This window comes from Lissotriton vulgaris, chromosome 5 (genome assembly GCF_964263255.1).
Source record: "Lissotriton vulgaris chromosome 5, aLisVul1.2, whole genome shotgun sequence".
Lineage (NCBI taxonomy): Eukaryota > Metazoa > Chordata > Amphibia > Caudata > Salamandridae > Lissotriton > Lissotriton vulgaris.
This window is the reverse complement of record NC_141693.1, coordinates 1,058,359,137-1,058,379,028: the sequence shown is the minus strand read 5'-3', so window position 1 is coordinate 1,058,379,028 and position 19,892 is coordinate 1,058,359,137. Positions and strand designations below refer to the sequence as shown.

Here is a 19,892-nt window from a genome sequence, read left to right as displayed (position 1 = left end):
GAACTCATACTCCTGCCCAAGAAGGACAGAGAAGAGCCGAAGAACACAAGAACTGTGGACAAACTGTGGACTTGGTGCCAAACCCTGCCTGCTTGCTCCGGTATCGACCGCTGCAAAAACCAGACTCGTCCTGCAGTAGTGCATCCTCCAAAAGCCTCAATGGGTGGCCAGCAGTTTACCAACCAGTCAGCATCCCACTTGAAGTAGAGGAACCACTTCCTGGCAGCCTGCAGGCTCCCATTGCAATGTCTGGCTCATCGATCTGCTGAATGAGTCCACCGATGCAGCAGCCGCCCTGGAAAAGGTCACAGATATCCAGGAGGTCATATCTGTCTCCCAACAGAGTTTGGAGACGCAAGGACCCCCCAGGAGCCACCCTGCACCAATACCTGAAATACGAGAGCCTGCTGCAAGCACTTAAGCTGGTTTGTGTTCAGTCTGAACACCACCACCGCCAAAACCGACCAGCACGTCGAGGGACTTCAGAGGTCAGCCCAATGCCAGAAATAGTTTTTCTGTGTTTCTTCTCCCTCTTCTACAGGTGCACCAAGAACCGTGGGAGCCTCAAATTCAATAACCTGAAGGACAAAAAAATATATGCACCCGAGCCCATTGAAACAGAGGGTGTCTCTGTGTCCCCGAGATCCACAAGAGTGAAGCCCCTCTGTGGGTTCTGCCGGACTGGTCCCAGTGTCTCCCCCTTGCAGCCTCTTTCTTCCAGGTACTTTCCTACGGACTACAGCGTTTAGATTCAAAGGCTACCAAATCTGGAAGCACCTCTGGACCCGGACACCCCCGGGCGGGTAAAACTGAAGAACTCTTTGCCCTTTCTTAGACTTTGGCCCCTACTCACTTTAAGTCCAGAAAAATACTCCTGCAAGTAGTTTGCAAGTGACTCTAAGCAGTTAATGTTTTTACCATAGAGCAACACTACCGTGCTCTAGGTTCATGCCTTAAATCAGTTTCTACTGTTTTAAATGGAAGATTTGATAATGTCAAAAGTACTTACCTGATTATGAAGTTCGTGTCTGAAATTGGTCTCGAGTTTATTCTCAAGTGCATCTCATTTAATGACTGTGTGTACAACAAATGTTTTAACCCTACCCTCTGAAAAGCCTAAACTGCTCACCCACACACCACAAAAATAAGGAGCATTTGGGATTAATAACTTAAGCCCTGTAAGCCAATAAGGGCCATCTGGACTTTCTACATAGTGTACAACATTTTGGTACACTACATATAAAGCCAGCTTCCTACAATCTATATGAAAGGAATATTGATAATTCAAATTCAATTTAATCTTATCCTATCTTTAAGAGATTGAATGTGATAGGCAAGGCAACTTATCATACATGTTAGCACCATACACGACAAAGTTTGGTGTTATGGGTTCTACTTTTGCCCCAGACATTTTACTTTGCATCATTTGCATCACAATGAAGAATTCTACTACTTTACTTGGAGTAGGCTGTGAAACAATACATAGGCTCTCTACATAACACCAAATTAAACAGAAAATATACAAATATATATTGCAATGAACTAAAAGAAATTGGTATTCTTCAGATAATTGGAAAATTTACAAAATATGGAAAGCTAGTAAAATATTATAAAATCAGTTAAAACTAAGCATCACCAATACCTTGGCTTTATTAGCTTCACGCTTCGCCTCTCCAGCCAAGCTCCCCACCATGGCATCAATCTGCTGCTTGCTCCGAGGCATTCCATCAAAGATGTCAATGTAGAGATGCTCTTGCACAATGCTCCAGATCTGATTGTTTTGACGCTCCTGAAGATGCCTCTTCAGGAGCTGGTAAGAGTCACGTGAAATCCTCAAAACAAATTTGCTAGTCCGGAAATCAAGCATGGTCTCATTGCCCTTCATATGTTCTTTTTTTGTAAGGCTGGCAAGAACACGCAGGTCATCTTCATAGTAACACTCTTGATCTCCATGAAACCTGTTGAAGAAAAAGCCATTTTTTATTGCTCTCCTTTTTAAGAAAAGGTGGAGACTGAAAATTAGGACAAACATTAAAACAAAGTGTATCCAATGTTACCGATTTCCTTTTATTTTCATTTATTGTCAATGAGTCAAATTGAAACAGGTTCATTACTACCGTTATTTTAAGCCAACAACCTGGGTTTAGAGGATTAATGCAACAAACTTGCTCACCTTTAGCCAGATCACTTCGTCAGCACTGCAAGCAGGTAGACGCAATATTTGCTTCTGCTTCACTTTGTTCACATTCTGCAGTCGTATGCAAAAATGTACTACCTTATTTGGTCTTATTTGTGCCTACAATGCTTGTTTAAGGTTACATGAAAAGTGGCATGAATTGGTAACAGATTCCTATTTTTCAAGATGGTTGGTAGAATGGATCTACAACATGTGTATTCAGTTGTCTCCCTAATTCAATGCAGCATGGGATTTTCAGTAGATCATGCACTGCCCAAAACTGCCTAAGGCTTATTCACTGCAGTTTTCCACGAAACAAGAGTTTATAACTCTTTCTAGCAGGTAATTTTAGGATTTCCACCACCAATGTCTCTAGAAGGGATATCAATAGCTTACGGTCTTCAACATAAATCAAATCCTCCACACACATTTTGAAAAGTACGTACTCCTTCTAAAATCACCTGTCGTACCAAATAAGACGCTCCTCAAAGTTTATGTCACAGGTTCAGCCAAATGGGAGAATTAACCATTTGTAAGAGCTCATGTTCCACTACATCTCAAGAAGCTTAAAATGTGGACCCTTTGTCCGTCTCATTGTCCATTTCAACTTAACCACATACGTGCTTTTCAAGGAATGAGCTTCTCTTCCAAAACGCACAAGCACAGCAGCTTATATCGGGCCCTTTCTCATTTGCATAGTTGGGCCATGTGAAAAGCCCAAAAGACTACAGAGAAAAGTCATCCACCACTTTCATCTTCAGAAAATGTGCCAGGCCCAAAGAAACGTATTCAAATTTAAGAGGAATCCCTGCCTCCACCCACTAAATACCAACTGTTTTAGTGGACTCCTTTACCATAGCTTCGGGGTATGGACAACAAGCTGCTATATAAAGACAATTAATAAGGGTAATGTTCCCCATCAGTGGGACAATAAGTTAACTTCATCCTTAAAGATGGCTTTTATTTTCTGCGTCTTTCAGATGCAGAATTTCAGGAGTATGATTCATTTAGAATTTAAAAGTACTTCAGTCTCAGCAGTTCAATGGTTATTCTCCGAGATATTAAATAGAAACAGTTCTTTACCCTGTAAGTCTTGTATCTGGAGAAGCTTAAAAACGTGTCAATCCGCTCTACTATATTGGTAGGAATACGATTAAGGTTGCCATATCAAGTATGTAAAGCAATATTTTATGCAAAGGCTACTCTGTCCTTACTCAGTCCTCCCCCTATGTGGTCTCCTCTTGATTGCCAAAAGACCAACTCCACTGGTAACAAGGAGAAGGTAAACAAGTGTAGAGTAAAGAGACAGTGGTCTAGTTTCTCTGGACAGTACAAAAGGGAGAAAAAAACATTGATGAGTAATGCCATTGTATAGCAAAACTATGAGATATTTCCATTCAAAGCCTAAGTGGGACAAGGCATGCTGACCGAATATGCATGCATCATCTTGCAAGCAACAGCACTTGTGAGAAACATACACAGCTCTAATTGTTCAACCTTGTTAAGAAAGTTGATATTACTGTGATGAAAACAATATTGTACATGCTGCCTCACTTTTGATGTGCGGGACAAAGGCAAGTTTTAGTACTTACATGAAGAGAATGCTCAGTGGAATGATTGCAGATCACTGGCAATACAGACAAATGCTCTATTCTTAAGATTTTATATAAATAGAGGTTGTACTGTACAGCTGTGAATTGCAACTGAGAAAACCAACGTCTCATCTGGGCTGGTGCTTCCACCATGCTATGATCTAAGGTTCTCTAAATAACATTTGGATTAACCGTTGTGGCAGACACTTTGTCTAATGTAAATATTTTCTAGTTACATTTATAAATACCAGGTCTCGCCATTTTGCAAAAATTGTCTCAGTTTGGTCACCAACTAATTTAGGAATTTAACTAATTTCCCATGAAATATTTTATTGTACGAACATTTAGTTAAAATATATTTTCTTGCCATTATAATACTACAAACTGGCAGTCTACAATGAATTGAGAAAGGTTTGAAAAATTCCCCTTTTTAAAAAACATAAGTTAAGTGATGTAATAAAAGCTCTCCAGAAGATGGTTTACTTTAAAAAGACAATTGACAATATTTAGCATTTCTTGCTCCACACTTAACAGGGAGCATTGCAAGACACGTTGCCAGGCTGGAGTTTCCATTCAATGTTACTCAAGAATGGCAATTGAGCAGAGTGACTAAAAATAAATTGCATAGTACAAATTCAAAATCGTAAGATAAAAACGAAAATTGATTTACTTGTCAAAAAATGTCTTTGCTTCATTTTCGTGCTGGTTATACACCAACTCCAAATACATGTGCACAAAGAGAGGGTAGAAGAGTTGAGAGAGCTCAGCACGATGACAATCCAGGACAGATTCGATGAAGCGCTTCAGCCCACTGTAGTAGGTTTCATATTTGGAAGGATCGCCTTGCTGAGTGTATGCAGACAGCACTGCACTCACGTCTGGCTGGTTCTCCGCATTCACACTAGAAGCTAGAAATAAAAAATACAGAGTTTACTTCTACAGCACTGACTAAAAACCCATAACAATCCAAATTAGGTACAGAAGGCCAAGATCACAATCTTCATATCTGAATATTTTTAGGTATGTAACTCATGCTCCCACCACCACACAAAAAAACTAGAATTAAAATAAAGTCTCAGTACAACAATTACAAAGTATATCTAGTTAATCCATGCAGCTATGACACCATTACCTTAAAGACTACCGTTCTCCTCTGCACCAAATTTCTAAAATGCAATTTTGGCAGGAAGGGAAGGAGAGTCAAAATGAATAAACTGCATGAAGTAGGAAGAGAGGTGAATTCAGGGCGTGGACACCTGCAACCTGGTACAAATCTATTCCTTACAGAATAAGAAACTTGGTAAATTAAAAACACTAACCTAAAGACTATGAAAGAGCTTGTTTAGAAAACGTGTAAAAACATTCCAATTTTATTTTTGTATTAGGAGCTACTTAAGTCCAAGATAATGGGCAATGGTTTTTAGGCATGTGCTGTTTTTTAATAAATAATATCCAATGTTGGCGCTTTTAAATCTGTGCTCCCAGATCCCTGATCAGGTAAGCTTGCTATTAAAGGTCTTGCTTGCCACTTGAGCAACATGTTAAGGCGCCCCAGAACTTGGAGGTTCTGGTAATGCCTTGCTGAAAGCAGTCCATTACAGGGGCTGGAGCAGAAGCAGGTACAGACAGACTGTTCAAGAAAAAACAGACAGGAAGAGAGATCTGGGGTCTTTGGCAGGCGACAGGCAAGACCTATGGATGGCAAAGATCAGGAAGGGAATGTGGATGAGATTAGGGGGGGGGGGGGGAAGAGAATCAGTGGTAGTCCTTGTAATGTGATGTGACTGACCCTGGCTTGGAAGGGGGGAAAGAGGGGTAGCACAAGAAATATCGTGCAGTATGTTATTGACTTTGACATGGAGTAAAAGTAGGGTTGCCACCTGTCCAAGAGAAAAATACCAGCCTTTTGTGGTTTTCAGAGTCTGCAGAGGCATGATACTAAATAGGACTATATTTATTTGTAACATAGTTTTTCTACCTTTGTTTTCCTTAGTTATTAGTCATAGATTAACAACAAAACCCTAACTTAATTTAAAAGTGCTTTCTATTTATATTTGCTGTTTGAAGTAAGCACAGATGAAGGCTTTAGGTGATTTTGCAGATGAAGGCTTTAGGTGATTTTGCTCTTTTTTGTACCAACTGAGACATCAAAATACCAGTGGTGCTGGTAGGAAGGCAACTCTAAGTAGAAGATATGTCCAACTTAGGCTTAGTGGTCAAAGTCTGTTTGGGTTAGGGCAGCTAAGTCTCTGGGGACCACATGGGGCCTTGCTGTGGGACTTTCATGATAAAAAGGTGTCTTACAAATATCTCTGTGCAGCATTAGGAGAGCAATAGATAGGAATGTTGGTGCTTAGGGAGCTATTCATGGAACTCGGGATCCAAAAGATTTAACCCTTCCATTCCAACAGATAATGTTCAAAACAGAAACTGAAAAACGTTAGCAGAAAAATAGTGAGACGCAGTCATACACTAGAGAATTCATGTTGTCGAAACAGTAGAAAAACAATGAAAACGTGAATCCAAGCAGGTGAAAAATTAAGCGGAGTGTGCTGAAGGTAGGCATTACAGTAGCTTTCACGCCACATGGCAGACTATCCAGGAATGCACATTCCTTCCAAGATTGGCGAACAAAATGCATAAAAACCCTGCACTTATCTATTCAAAATAAAGAGAGATATGATGAGCCAGATGCTGGTAAAAGTCAATGCAGCGACACACCAAGTGAAAGGATAACCAGAGCACCACATGATCAGCCATCTCAGGGAAGTCTAACTAGGATTTCAGGGGACATAAGAAAGATTACCATTCACTGTGTTAAATGGACTAAGTCAGTGCTGCTGGCAACCCCCCACCACATACTTCAAGAAAACAGTACTTCTCTGAGAAGGATTCGACTGATTAACTCTGAGATTTTAGACAGTTTATTTATTGTGTTACTGTTGCGTGTTTATCTAGGTTCCTGATCGATACTGTGACCTTATGCCCCTATTCGGCTATAAATCCATTTATTCCCTATATTGGCATAACCGTTCAAGTGCGATTTTCTGAAAAGTCATCTCTGGCCTCACACGAACAGAGCCACATTCCAGCATAGTTCCCTCTGCCACTTCCTTTGCGACCAATTAGTGCAATGACAGAGCAGTAGTCACTATCTGATATTCCTAGATAACATTCCGAGTTCTTCAACAAGATAAAAACTCAGCAAACATGGAAATCCCCGCTTGCTATGTTTTGATTAGTAATGGAACTCTAATGAGCAACTGATAACTATCACTTCCTAGTGACATCTTTAATTGACGTCTTATGTCCAGCAAACTTGCGTCAAACCCGGCACCTGTCAGGTATAAATATTACCAACGTTGCCTTAAGCAATGCCTGTTGTACGAGCTACTGAAGCCAGCTGCCTGCACGACCCCGTGTTGGTAAATCTAGCACTCTGTCGCTGCAGCCTGCTATCCTGTGGTGGTGAAGCTGCTGATACCATTATCGCCGCTAAAGCGCGAACTATGGTGCAGTACGCTTAAGGAGCTGAACAGCCGTCCCTCTGCGAAGACATCCAGCAGATTCCAGCTGCCCGCGGACGCTGTCCCCCCTCCTTCCTCGACGCGCCGAAGAGAAGCCGCTGCCTTTCTCGTGCAGAGAAATCCAGCCACGGCGTTTCCGGTTTACCCCCGCGGGTGACTGGGATATCGAGAGAGACCCCTGAAGGAGATACCAATCCTCCATCATTCTATTCAGAGGTATGGTGTTGACTAAACCCTTAGACGAGAATTCTTGAAACAAACCGTGGCAAAACCAACTTAACGCTACTTACTTACTCCCCTTTCACGTGTTAGGCTTAGGTCAGGCACACTGGGGTAGGCTTAGTTAGAAGCACCAGTTGAGTATGTTAGCCTAATGTATATATGACTGTATAGATGTTTTATCACTTTTAAACCATTGTATGGCTAAGAAACCATATCAATGCTTTTACAGTTCTATTTCGCAATACTTATCTTACTGTACGTACTTTTTATAATAACAATTATTGCAATTGTGGCAATACATTTCTCTTGTACGAGAAGAAAGACTGTTCAATAAATGTTAACCCTTTATTGACAAACGCCCGTCTCTCTATTCTCTACATCTCGTGAAAGTAAACTGCACTAGACTGACTGAGTGAAATACATGTCTATTGTTTCACACGACCCTAGAGATTGACTCTTGATCTGAGGAGCAAAGTTGTCATGTTGCACGGTTGTTGGAAAGCTGAATCCCTTCTTGTCTGTGCCAAGGAAGCTGATCACTTCCTATGCAGAGAAGAAAGTTTCCAGTGACCTCTGAGCTAGTTGGTAACACAACCCAATTAAGTTTAGCATAGTCAGTGGAGGCCTGGAATATCCGCAGTTCCACGTCGATACTACTGTTTATGTTATTCCAATGCGCAGGGCCTAGTGGGAAACTAGGAACTACACTACATGGCACCCAACGTTTGGTAAGGCGATAAACTAACGCAAGACTTTTAGAATAACTCAGTCGTGCATATTTCACACCCCTTTCTCCAATAGACGTCTGGAGTGGGTGAAAGGTTAAAATCCGCCCGAACTCAGTAGGAAGAGATTCCTATGTAAAGCTCTGGTTTATTCAACGTTGAAGGATACAGTGTTCCAAAATATTGTGCACCTAATCTTTGTCTCCTTGGAGACCTACTCTGCAAACCTTGCATTTTTACAATGCCAGAAAACGGAACCTCTGGGGCCGCAGCAGATGCGACTCAGCAAGGTCCCGAATACACAGACCCGGATGCTATTAACATCCCGGTCCACTTAAGAAGATCTATAACGTTAAAACTTATAGAGAACGGACTGACACCTCAAGGTGGTACAGTAATTTTCGTGATAGAGGCTCACGAGTATCGGCAGACAGAGGTATTCTATTCATGGATAAACTTTCCAGCGGTAAACGCTATACCAAAAGAGTTTCACTATTACAAAATAGAGAAACCTCCGGAAGAGTACGCTCCTTTCGAGGAGATTGAAATTCCACTTAAATTTCAAGAGCACCTGCTCTGGTTTAATGGCGCCCTAAAACACAATGATCACATTACCAGGCTCGGTCCACTAGGTAGACCAGGAGCAACGTGGCCGGTTCTAGCCAGCTACACACCACATCCTGACATTGTAAAAATGTCTAGAGAAGAGCTGTTAGTACAGCTAAACACATTAATAAAAATACATAGGCAATTAGTCCAATATGTAATACGGACTGCAACAGTCCAGCCAGCTGTTAATACACCACAGCTGACCCCTCATCAGGGGAACACAAATAAAATCACACCACAGAACATACAGTCATGTCTTGGTAAAACACCCGTAAAACGGGAACAGATTCTTTTCTGGTTAGCACAGAAAATCACTCAAATAGAGGCAGTATTTCCTGATACTACCCCTATTGAGAAACACAGAATCTTGACCATCTGCCTTCCTATGGGAATCGCACCACACGTGGAGGACTGTGACACTTGGGGTACAGTCTTTGCTTCCATTTACACAAAAACACACGGTGTTCCGTCTATGGCGGTAATACCAGAGGTGCTAAAACAGATTCAAAATGAATTCGGTCCAGAGCCCGCTTTAAATCTAGGTATGAAATTACTAAAAGACTTCAAGCAGGTCTCGGCTATATTATTAGCCAATATAAGAGGAGAAGCAGCATCTGTGGCGATCAGCCAGAAGTTGAAGGAAACAGATATAAAAGATCCTGTTGAGCTTGCAAAAATCATAGAAAAATGCTATGAAGAATTAGGTAGAGACAGCTTGGGTGGAAAACCGGTAAAGCCCCAACTGCTCGAAAATCCTGAAAAATTATTTATTAAAAATAATTTAAACACTCCTAAAAAGAGCTGGGATGGAAATAAACAATCCACTCCCAAGGAAAAAGTTTTCCAGTCCAGAGGAAGGTCTCCTCGACGGAGAGAAAGAACTCCGACTCGAGAACGCCAGTCTCCCCAGAGGGAGCCCTCTGAGAAAAGATATAACCTTAGAAATAGGGATAATCTGAAAAAACCTGATAGATATCAAAGTATTGATACACGTCCCTCTCGATCTTTTCCCCAGAATTCGGAAAGAAGAGGACGGTCAGACCCAGGAGAGCACACCAAGTCCAAAGACAAGGAACCTGCTCAGAGTAAAAAATCTCAATTTCAAAAAAAGAAGGTAGCCAGTATTAGAGTAATCAACCATGCCGAGAATACTGAGGACACAGTTGAAAAACGGGGAGTGGGCATTGACAATGTTGGACAGTGCAGCAGAAATCAGTATAGCGCGCAAGATCTTGATGAGTCATCTGGAGACAGTGGACACGAATGAATTCATTCAGGTTGAAACTGCTGACGCCAGACTTAGCGAGCCCCATAAAATATACGAAATAACATTGCGTATAGAGGGTGATAAGACTAGGAAAATTAAGGGTCTATTTTGGGATAAGCTCTCAAAAGGCTATGATAATCTGTTAGCTGAAAAAGATTGGCCCCCGGAGTTTGTCAGGGAGTGCCCTCGTGGCGAAGAAGTAATTATGCCTGCCTTCTCGAATCACATACCGATTCACAAAAAATATACATATGCAAGGAAATGGGCAGTGGCCCAGGCACCTGCATTGTATAAAAATCATGTAGGATGGGATGAGGATTCACCGCCTCACAAAATCCAATTAAAAAGTGAACCAACTGCCCAACGGCAGTATCCCATAAAGCAAGAAGCTAAAAAACAAGTCAGGGAGATCTTAGAATAACTTGAGTACCAGGGGGTGATTGAAACATGCACCTTTCAAATGAACAATCCTTTGTTTCCCTTATCCAAGCCAGACAATTCATATCGTCTAGTTTTGGACTACAGACATCTTAATACATGTTGCAAAACTTTTGCAGTACAAAACTCGCATAGTGCAGCCCTAATGAATAACATAGTTAGGAAAAAATATAAAACGACATTAGACATTTCTAATGGTTTCTTTTGTCAAAACATTGCACCAGAAAGCAGATATTTGACCGCTTTCTCTGCATTTGGGTCGCAGAAAAATTCTGTCGACTCCCACAGGGATTCAAGAACAGCCCAGGACTATTCTCAGCTAGGGTAACAGAGTTACTACAAATCTATGATGATGAAGCATTATCTTACGTAGATGATATTTATCTCACAGACTACGACTTGGATACTCACTTGAAAAGAGTGAACACCATTATACTTGGGTTCGCAGCAGAGGGTTACAAATTCAACTTTAAAAAGTCTCGAATTGCCCATCTGACAGTACTGTTCTTAGGGTACGAATTATCAAGTGAAAGGAAAAGCCTAGCGGACAACTTCTTAGAGAAGTGCGCTGTACTCCAAGCTCCAAAAACGCTGAAGAATTTACAATCCATTCTAGGTTTTCTGAATTTCGGAAGAACTTGCATACTAAATTACGCAGAGAGGGTTAAACCTCTCTACGAACTAATTAAACCTGATTTTAAACAAATCAATTGGACTCAAAAACACACAGAAATTGAGAGATCACTGCAAACAGACATGTTAGCAAAAACAAAATTAGATACACGTGACCACACACGTGATCTTGTAATCCGAGTCATCCCAGGAAGATGCGGATTCACATACCTGACCTCTAATGAGGGAGAAAAGGTACCAATTTCAATTAAATCTCACTTGTACACACAAGCAGAAAAAGCATTCAGTCACACAGAAAGAACTGTGAAAGCAGGGCGAATGGCATTAGCAAATGAACGAGAACTAGCACACGGCAAACTGATTAATATCCTTACAGCGGAATCCGCCTTCGAGGCGCTATTCAGCCCAGTAAACCTGCCTACAGTGTCACTGGATCCGAAATGGATACAGTGTATAGATTCTCTAGGAGCGGAAGACGTGAAATACTATTTCGCCCCGCAATTTGAAGAACTGAATGATTTAGAATATGAAGAAGAATATCCTCTGCCAATCGAAATTTTGCCTCTCCCACAATATGCCTGTATAATCTATACAGATAGCTTTGTACAGCATTTCAACGTTGAGAGAAAATCCTACGATGCAGCATGTGCGATCATTAAAAGGTCGTTGGCTGTGCGGTAAATTCAGACCGAAAGTAACAAAAACTGAATCTGTAAGAAACTGTTCGGTTCAGAGAACTGAAATCAGATCTTTAAAGATGGCGCTCGAAAATGCAGAACGTGAATTCCCGACACTTATCGTGTGAGATTCTCATTTTTGCGTCAACTCTTACAATAACAAACTGCAGAGTTGGATCAAAAACGACTACAAAGATGACACAGGTGCCACAATAAAGCATAAATTGCTCTGGAACGAGGTAGCTCTTTTACACAAAGAACTACAAAAGACTCACGTGATTCACGCACAGAGTCTTCAGCGTGATGGCGTTCACGTTGCAGGGAATTCATTGGCTAATACAGCCAAAGCGGAAGCAACTAAACCGGCTTCCGTAGCCACAAAAAAGCGTACAGGTAAATACATAGATGGGGAAACCATGCTGGCAGTAAAAACGACCGTAAAAGGCGACTGTGCAGCACTACCCGTAAACTATCCACTCAATTATGCATACATAATCGATGCAAACTCTGTTCCTTTTGCTCGAATCCCTGGAGTGGGGGACAGAGTAATTCCAAACAGGAGCAGGAGGGGCTTCCTCTTACTGGAAGCACACATGGGATTGGGTCTGAGACACCAAACAATCAAAGCCTCTCTGAAAGAATTGCAAATCAGAGTACTGGTGGCCGGACATGAGTGCAGGAATTCATGACTTCGCAAAGAACTGTCCAGACTGCAACAGAGATCGCAGTGATGAACCGGCAAGTATAGTTTCAGAAATCCTGATAGACTGCATAACGCGGTCTATCTGCGCAATCAAAGAAGAGAAGCGCGTCCCAGTGTACACCGTTAAGACGAAAAGCACTTAAAACAAGCATTTGCAATGCAATAAGTCTCGCATTAGGAAAGTTTGAGCTATTGGCATTGTAAATGACAATTTTTTTTATGTGTTGGTTTTGAAAATGGATAAATTAATAGCATTGTTATTTACAATGCCAATAGCTTATACTTTCGCAAATGTGACACCTATTGCATTTGTAATGCAATATATGTATTGTTGAGAGTGGGAGAGTGTGACAGCGGGAGAGTCAGTGAGTGGGTGGGTGGGAGAGTCAGTGAGTGGGTGGGTGGAGTGGGTGGGTGGGAGAGTCAGTGAGTGGGTGGGTGGAAGAGTCAGTGAGTGGGTGGGAGAGTTAGTGAGTGGGTGGGAGAGTTATTGAGTGGGTGGGAGAGTCAGTGAGTGGGTGGGAGAGTCAGTGAGTGGGTGGGAGAGTCGGTGGGTGGGAGAGTGAGTGGGTGGGTGGGTGGGTGGGTGGGTGGGAGAGTGAGTGGGTGGGTGGGTGGGTGGGAGAGTGAGTGGGTGGGTGGGTGGGTGGGAGAGTGGGTGGGTGGGTGGGAGAGTGGGTGGGTGGGTGGGTGGGAGAGTGAGTGGGTGGGTGGGTGGGAGAGTGAGTGGGTGGGTGGGTGGGTGGAAGAGTGGGTGGGTGGGTGGGTGGGAGAGTGAGTGGGTGGGAGGGATAGTGAGTGGGAGGGAGAGTGAGTGTGAGGTAGAGTGAGTGGGAGGGAAAGTCAGTGAATGGGAGGGAGAGTCAGTGAGTGGGTGGGAGAGTCAGTGCGTGGGAGGGTGAGTCAGTGCGTGGGTGGGTGAGTCAGTGCGTGGGTGGGTGAGTCAGTGCGTGGGTGGGAGTGTCAGTGCGTGGGTGGGAGAGTCAGTGAGCTGGTGAGAGAGTCAGTGAGCTGGTGAGAGAGTCAGTGAGCCGGTGGGAGAGTCAGTGAGCCGGTGGGAGAGTCAGTGAGTGGGTGGGAGAGTCAGTGAGTGGGTGGGAGAGTCAGTGAGTGGGTGGGAGAGTCAGTTCTTCATTTCCTCCGAGGTACTCCTCATCAGTGTCATCCGCAGATAAGCATCTCTGTGGCTCGGCTCTCAGCAGTGCCACATATAACTGCCCTGTAGGGCACGTGCCAGATAGGACCCTAGCGCGGTTGTTAGCCCCTTCAGAATTAGCACCCTCAGGTGCCTGTCAGCCAGCTAACAAGGAACACGAAACCTGGTTATTTTTGCTACTTTCAAAGTTTTGGCGCGCAGTGGGAGTTTGCTAATCCGAGGGGACGTCCTGAGGTCCCGTCGCCTCTGGAGGGCAGCGAGAGGTTAAGGAGGAGTGAAATCCTTAATAAACCAAGAGTTTGTCCACCCTGGCGCTTATCCTGTCGGCCCAGCACTGTTTTCGAATGAAATGTATAAACCTCTGTTGCGCACTCTCTGCTGCACCGTGTCCTTTGGCAATATTAAAAGGTTTTTCTCAGCTACTGTAAAACAATAAGCTGATAATTGGGGCATTAGGACACGGTAGGAAGCACCCGCAGCTGCGCTTGAGACTGCTCTCGGAGTCAGCGCGTGCAGAGGGGCACATCTTCCTTCGCTGAGCTGGCCTACCGCTGCTATCTGGGGAACAAGAAGCCCCTCACCCTTCCAGAACCCTCTCAGGTGAGCCAGGGTCTCAAATGTGAATTTGTTTATCTCCGGGTCCCAGGGCTGACGCACGGAGCTGTTGACATTCTATGTTTGATGGTCTGGAGGGTCCAATGCACTGAAGGGGTTTGAGTCCTCACGGGAGGCCAGGATTAATAAATACACAGTCTGCATAGCTGCCAAGGTTTCAGATTGCTATGTGTGACATTTTCATAATTTCAGTGTAATTATGAGTGACATTTCAAGGACTATGAGTGACACTTTCTCACAAGCAAAACCAAGCAATGAAGACGAGGGAAAAATACAAATATCGCAAATTACACCCATTTGAGCAACAAAAAACTAAGAAATTCTTAAAACTCCTGCAAAGCACCAGAAATGGAAGGACAATGACTGAAGACGGACTGAGGGACTGCAGTTCTCAGTGACAGAGGGAAGGCAGGCACTGCAGCTGCTGAGATTGTCTCATTGATTGGATCCTTCATAACCGCACGCTAGCCTAAAAAACAAATCTTACAGCATAGCGAGTGCAACAAGGAGATATACTGTCACTCATTCTCACAGCAGCTGGGTCATGTCATTACCTTGACAGGCTGCTTCACTTCTCTCGGAGGGACACGAGGCCCTGCAGCCCCAACCCTGCTCTCACAACACACCTGGGAGGGCAAGGGACGGGTTCAGTGCCTGCAGGCCCGGTGCCAGTTGAGGGTGAAATACTCCGGGAGGAGGGACTGCTGAGGCTTGTGTTGGGACCTGGCCAGTGTTCTACCAGCACCACTGGTATTTATTTTGCTGTACAGGCTGGCACAACAATAAGCAAAATCATGAAAGCAGTATTTGTATACATTATCTGTACATACTTCAAACAATAAATATAAAGCACTTTTAAATGTGTGCTTGGGCTACTTTAACGAGACCTGGTTAATAATTGTAGGCAACAAAGGCAAAAAAGTGATGTTATAAATAAATGTATATGATTTTGTTTAAAATCATATTTCATATGATACACGGGACTTTCAGACTTTTAAAACAACAACTGGCCAGTATTTTGTTGGTGGAAAGGAAACAACCGTAGCTGAAGCAAAAGCACTACAAGTACCAGACAAAGGTTAGTTTATAGTGGTGTTGTACCATACGGAAACAGGGTGTGTGTGCTGGGGTTTTAGGAGACATCATAAGTAGCATGGTGTCATAAAATGAATCGTAATTCTTTGCTGCATGTTTTGTCTACATGTTATATGAAGGACTTGCAGCCCTACACTGTAGATTGTGTACCGGAACCAGTAGTAAAGAATCATGGTGCATCGAACGGTCCCAGAATGACACACTCGATCCCCTAACTCCGACGGAGGCCAGGCAACACTTGACGCTAGCACTAGCAGGAGTGTTGGGCGCGTGGAAAAACAAAACTTTAAGCAGGCGCCCACTGTTGTGTTTGCCTCGGAAGTCAACCACTGCATGAGTACAGTGAGAGGCGCAACTTGGCAGAAGATGTGAAAAGGCAAAGCGCAGTCCCCCTGGATACACACGAGGCACTGACTGTCTATTTAAAGATAACAGTGTTGACGAGCAAGGCACGGGTTCAGGCAGTTTGTGGGATGGATGTAAATGACCTGCACAGGGACCGGGCACAGAAGTTAGTTCTGCAGGCATCAGCCACGTGACAGAGAGTTGAGACAATCGTGGGGTCTCAGCTGCTAATGCAGCCAGCTGAGCCCAGCACCAAAACCGTGGCAAGAGCCCGATGAAGGCTCGAGACACTGTAAGCAGCCTTCTACCAGGTAGACGCCCGGGCTGCTAAAATTATTAAGTGGTGTTATAATCGTGGTTAACTCAACAATGGTAGTTATGTCTGTCAGTCTGAGTCAATATTTTTATTGTAGTCACTGTGCACTGCACCGCGGCCAGCTAAGTACGAGCGGCATCAGCACGACGATATCACAAAAAAGAAGCAGACTGCGGCAATTAAGTGTACCATGAGTTCAAATCAGAGGGACTGAAGAGGAAGTGCAGGAATCTGCTCCAGTGACTATAGACTCCTACGAGCTTTGAATTAGACAATCACACATCAGCTCAAGTCCTAATTCCCTTCTCTTTGCTCCTCTTCGCGCATCCTTCTCAGGGCAGATTTTAAATCAGCCCTGCTCCGTGTAAACCGGAAGTCAGGCACTTTTGGCCGAGACGGGGGCGGGGCCTGCAATCCAGCAGGAAGTTCCGCCCGCTGCCGCCGAGGAAGCAGTGAAGCCGGCCGACTCCGACCAGCGCTGCAGAGGAGACAAGGAACACGCCGAAAGAGCCCGGTGAGTGGGAGGGGAGGGGAGGGGGGGGCCAGGGCTAATGTGAAGGCCTGTGTGTATGCGTGTGTGCGTGTGTGTGTGTGTGCATGTGTGTGCGCATGCGTGACTGTGTGATTGAGAGAATGCGAGGCAGGGGATAGTGTGCCTGCGTGTGCATGCGCGCGCCTGTGTGTGTGTGTGTGCGTGCATGCAGAGGGGTGGGGGCTGCCTGTCTCTGTGTGTGAGCGAGGGCTTGCGCCTGTGTGTGTGCGTGCGTGCATGCAGAGGGGTGGGGGCTGCCTGTGTCTGTGTGAGAGCCAGGGCTTGCACCCCGCATGCACAGGTATCAGACGCGCGCTCCCGCGAGGAAAAACGCTCGTAACAGATTGGTGTCCTCATTCCCAACTCATTCCCAATACGAGCGACAAAAGGTCTGAAGCAGACACTCTCAATGCTCACGCATTGAGAGTAAGGTCTGCTCGACCTAAAAATGAGGCCCCCTGCGCTCGGCTGACGCTAGAACGGTTATAAAAGATTTGCGAGTCAATATCGGCACATACGCAATTACCACGTTCCATTCTGACCAGGGTCCTGCTTTCAGCTCTCGAGCCTATAAGGAGGCCATGGCTAGCATGGGAATTGGGTTGCGGTATTCTTGTCCGTCGCACCCCGAAGGGAATAGTGTGGTAGAAAGAAAAAACCGTGACATAAAGCAATCTATAACAGCGAAGGTATTATGTTCAGGAGCTGGGTGGGTCAAACATTTAATAAGTGTCCAGACTAGTCTTAACAACATGCCAAGAAATTCTCTAAAAGGTTTCAGCCCATACGAACTATTGTTCGGAATTAGAATGCGAGTTCAGGACCTCGATAGTCAGATGTCAGTGGTACAAGAAGAAACAACGCACTTTGATGTAAAAGATCGTTTGGCTGTTTTACAGGAACTGAATGAAACAAGAAAATCATTAAGCAACATAAAGTTAAAGCAACAGCCAAGTACCACTGACGAGGCACCACCCGCAACAGCCCCAGCAAGGCCTGTCTGGATTCCAAAGATTGGGGATCTAGTCAGAGAAAAGATCGCGGTGAAGAAGGAATTTGAGCCTTCTTACAGAAAAGCAGTACCTGTCTTAGCAGTCACCGGAACAAGATCAGTTGTGCTACCGCCCCTTGCTGGTAAAAAGGAGAACAGAGTCGTGTCTATCGATCTGGTAAAACCACAAGCATGTGGCCTATAATCAACAGTAGGCCCAGTGGACTCCCAAGAAACAACAGAATACCCAAACTTGCAACAATCCAAGAGGTTCAAACTGAAAGACTAATCACATTCGATCAGCCTGCAGTGCACAATTTGCCACTTTCTGCTTTTTAACTCATTTTCATATATATTGTCACTACTATATGAATTTTTTAATTTTCCATTGTGTGATATATGATTTTATTGATGTCAAATGTTCCTCTCTTTAACTGTGCTATATGTTGTATTTTTTTAAAAGCCTCGAAATAAAAAACATATTTTCTTAACTTATTGTAGCCATTTGTCTTTAAATATATTGCATTGTTCAGTGTAGGTTGCCTAGGTTGTTTTTTGTCACACAGTTCATTTTCCCTGGCCTAGGAACTTTTGTATCCGAATCTTCAGGGGGTCCTTGTTAAATACACGCGGACTATGCAATAATGCCATGGAACTCGTGCCTCTTGAAACACAGATTGAAACAGTTCGTCAAGAAACAACACCAGTCTACAATGATGTGGCATCAGAAAGTGCTACCGAGAGACAGATTGAAAAAACAATCCCATCAATTGACAGAACTGCCTCTGGTTATTTCATCAACTTCGACAACTTCTCTGAAGATCAAAACGACCCCGAAGTGATGCCAGAAACAAAAAAGATTTTTAAAGAAAATACAACAGGACTCCTTCAACAAATCAAAGAACTATATCTGGATTCACCGTTGATTGAGCATTGGATTATCTCAGGGGTATTCATACTCCTACTATGCCTAATTTTAGTTTTAATTTTAGGAAAGTTTATTACAATTGAATGGACACAGCAAGTCAGAACATCAACCTAGTCCTGAAACCACACAGATCTTCCTACGTAAAGAAAAGAGAACTGTCAACAGTAAATGTCACAGCAATTCCAATACCTGGTGGGGTAGTATGGGAGAAAACAGACTATGAGATCTATGGTCCGGTCGAAATCCTGAAGTATCCTCATCAGCTAAAGGTTTCCTTAAGTGACTTTGTAACACCAAGTACATTCTCTGATGATTGGGACTTTAACAGTATTAATGACATGATGTCTGATTTAGTAATGTCAGCTAGATTCACAGATCATGATTATTTACAAGGTTCATCTAGTTATGAGCAGTTATTCTGTTACACCCACTATGGGGATCATTACTTGCATAAATCTGCACAGCCTAGAAATGTTTTTATGTATAATCAATGAGAACATTGTGCTACACCACCTAAAAGCAGTTCTAAAGCATTTTTTGAGAAATTCAAATACTTCTCAGGGTTTAACACCAGTGATGCAGAAACGTTTTATTACAAACTGTTAGATAAAACAGGAATGAAAACAATGCTAACAAATTCTAAATTGATATATTCAGAAGCATTTTATGACAAAATGATGACATTTGGTTTTGATTATTGGAAAAATAATATTGAAACAAAAACAATTTGGGGTACAAAAGATTGGCAGGTGCAAGGCATAGAAGCACTATTTAGAACCTGCATGATACCTGAACAAATGTTGTTTTTAAATGACACAATATACCAAACATCTTGTCTTGGCCTAGCTAAGATCAAAGACCTTAAAACACCGTCTATACCAAAGCCAATACCAGAAAATGCAACCGCTGATATTGAGTTAGACGTGTCACAAATTTTACATTTCAACAGAACACATCCTGATTGGAAAAAGTGGTTAATCTGGCCTACAGACACAAATAGCTGTCAAAATAGATTCCTGAATAAAACACAGGGGTTAAAAATGACCAGATTAGACCCTAGATACTCCCAGAGACAGCATCCAGGGATTATAACAACATACAGTGTAGGGAAACTCTGCCTTGAATGGCTAACTTCGTCCACACTGGCTGAAATTAAGCAACACTTGTCTTTATTAAAAGATGGTGCTGATTTGCGCGATTTCATTCTTGGACCACGCAAACAGCGTCAAAAGCGTTTCATAGCGACCAGTATCTATGCTGCTTACAACGAGGCTTGGAAAGTAAAGCAAATTGAAACTGCTGAAAAAATACGAGAAATTGATCGTATTAATTTGGAGAAATCACT

General features: G+C 43.3%; 1 protein-coding gene across 1 annotated transcript in view; it reads right to left on the bottom strand.

Moving 5' to 3' along the window:
- The window catches only part of TAF5 (TATA-box binding protein associated factor 5), a 236,777-nt gene that overhangs the window by 192,525 nt on the left and 24,360 nt on the right, over nucleotides 1–19,892 (bottom strand). The window contains exons 2-3 of the mRNA XM_086922719.1: nucleotides 4,439–4,676; nucleotides 1,643–1,958 (exon numbers count right to left, since the gene is read on the bottom strand). Of these exons, the coding sequence (XP_086778845.1) occupies nucleotides 1,643–1,958; nucleotides 4,439–4,676 (554 nt within the window). The remainder of the gene's footprint in view (nucleotides 1–1,642; nucleotides 1,959–4,438; nucleotides 4,677–19,892) is intronic.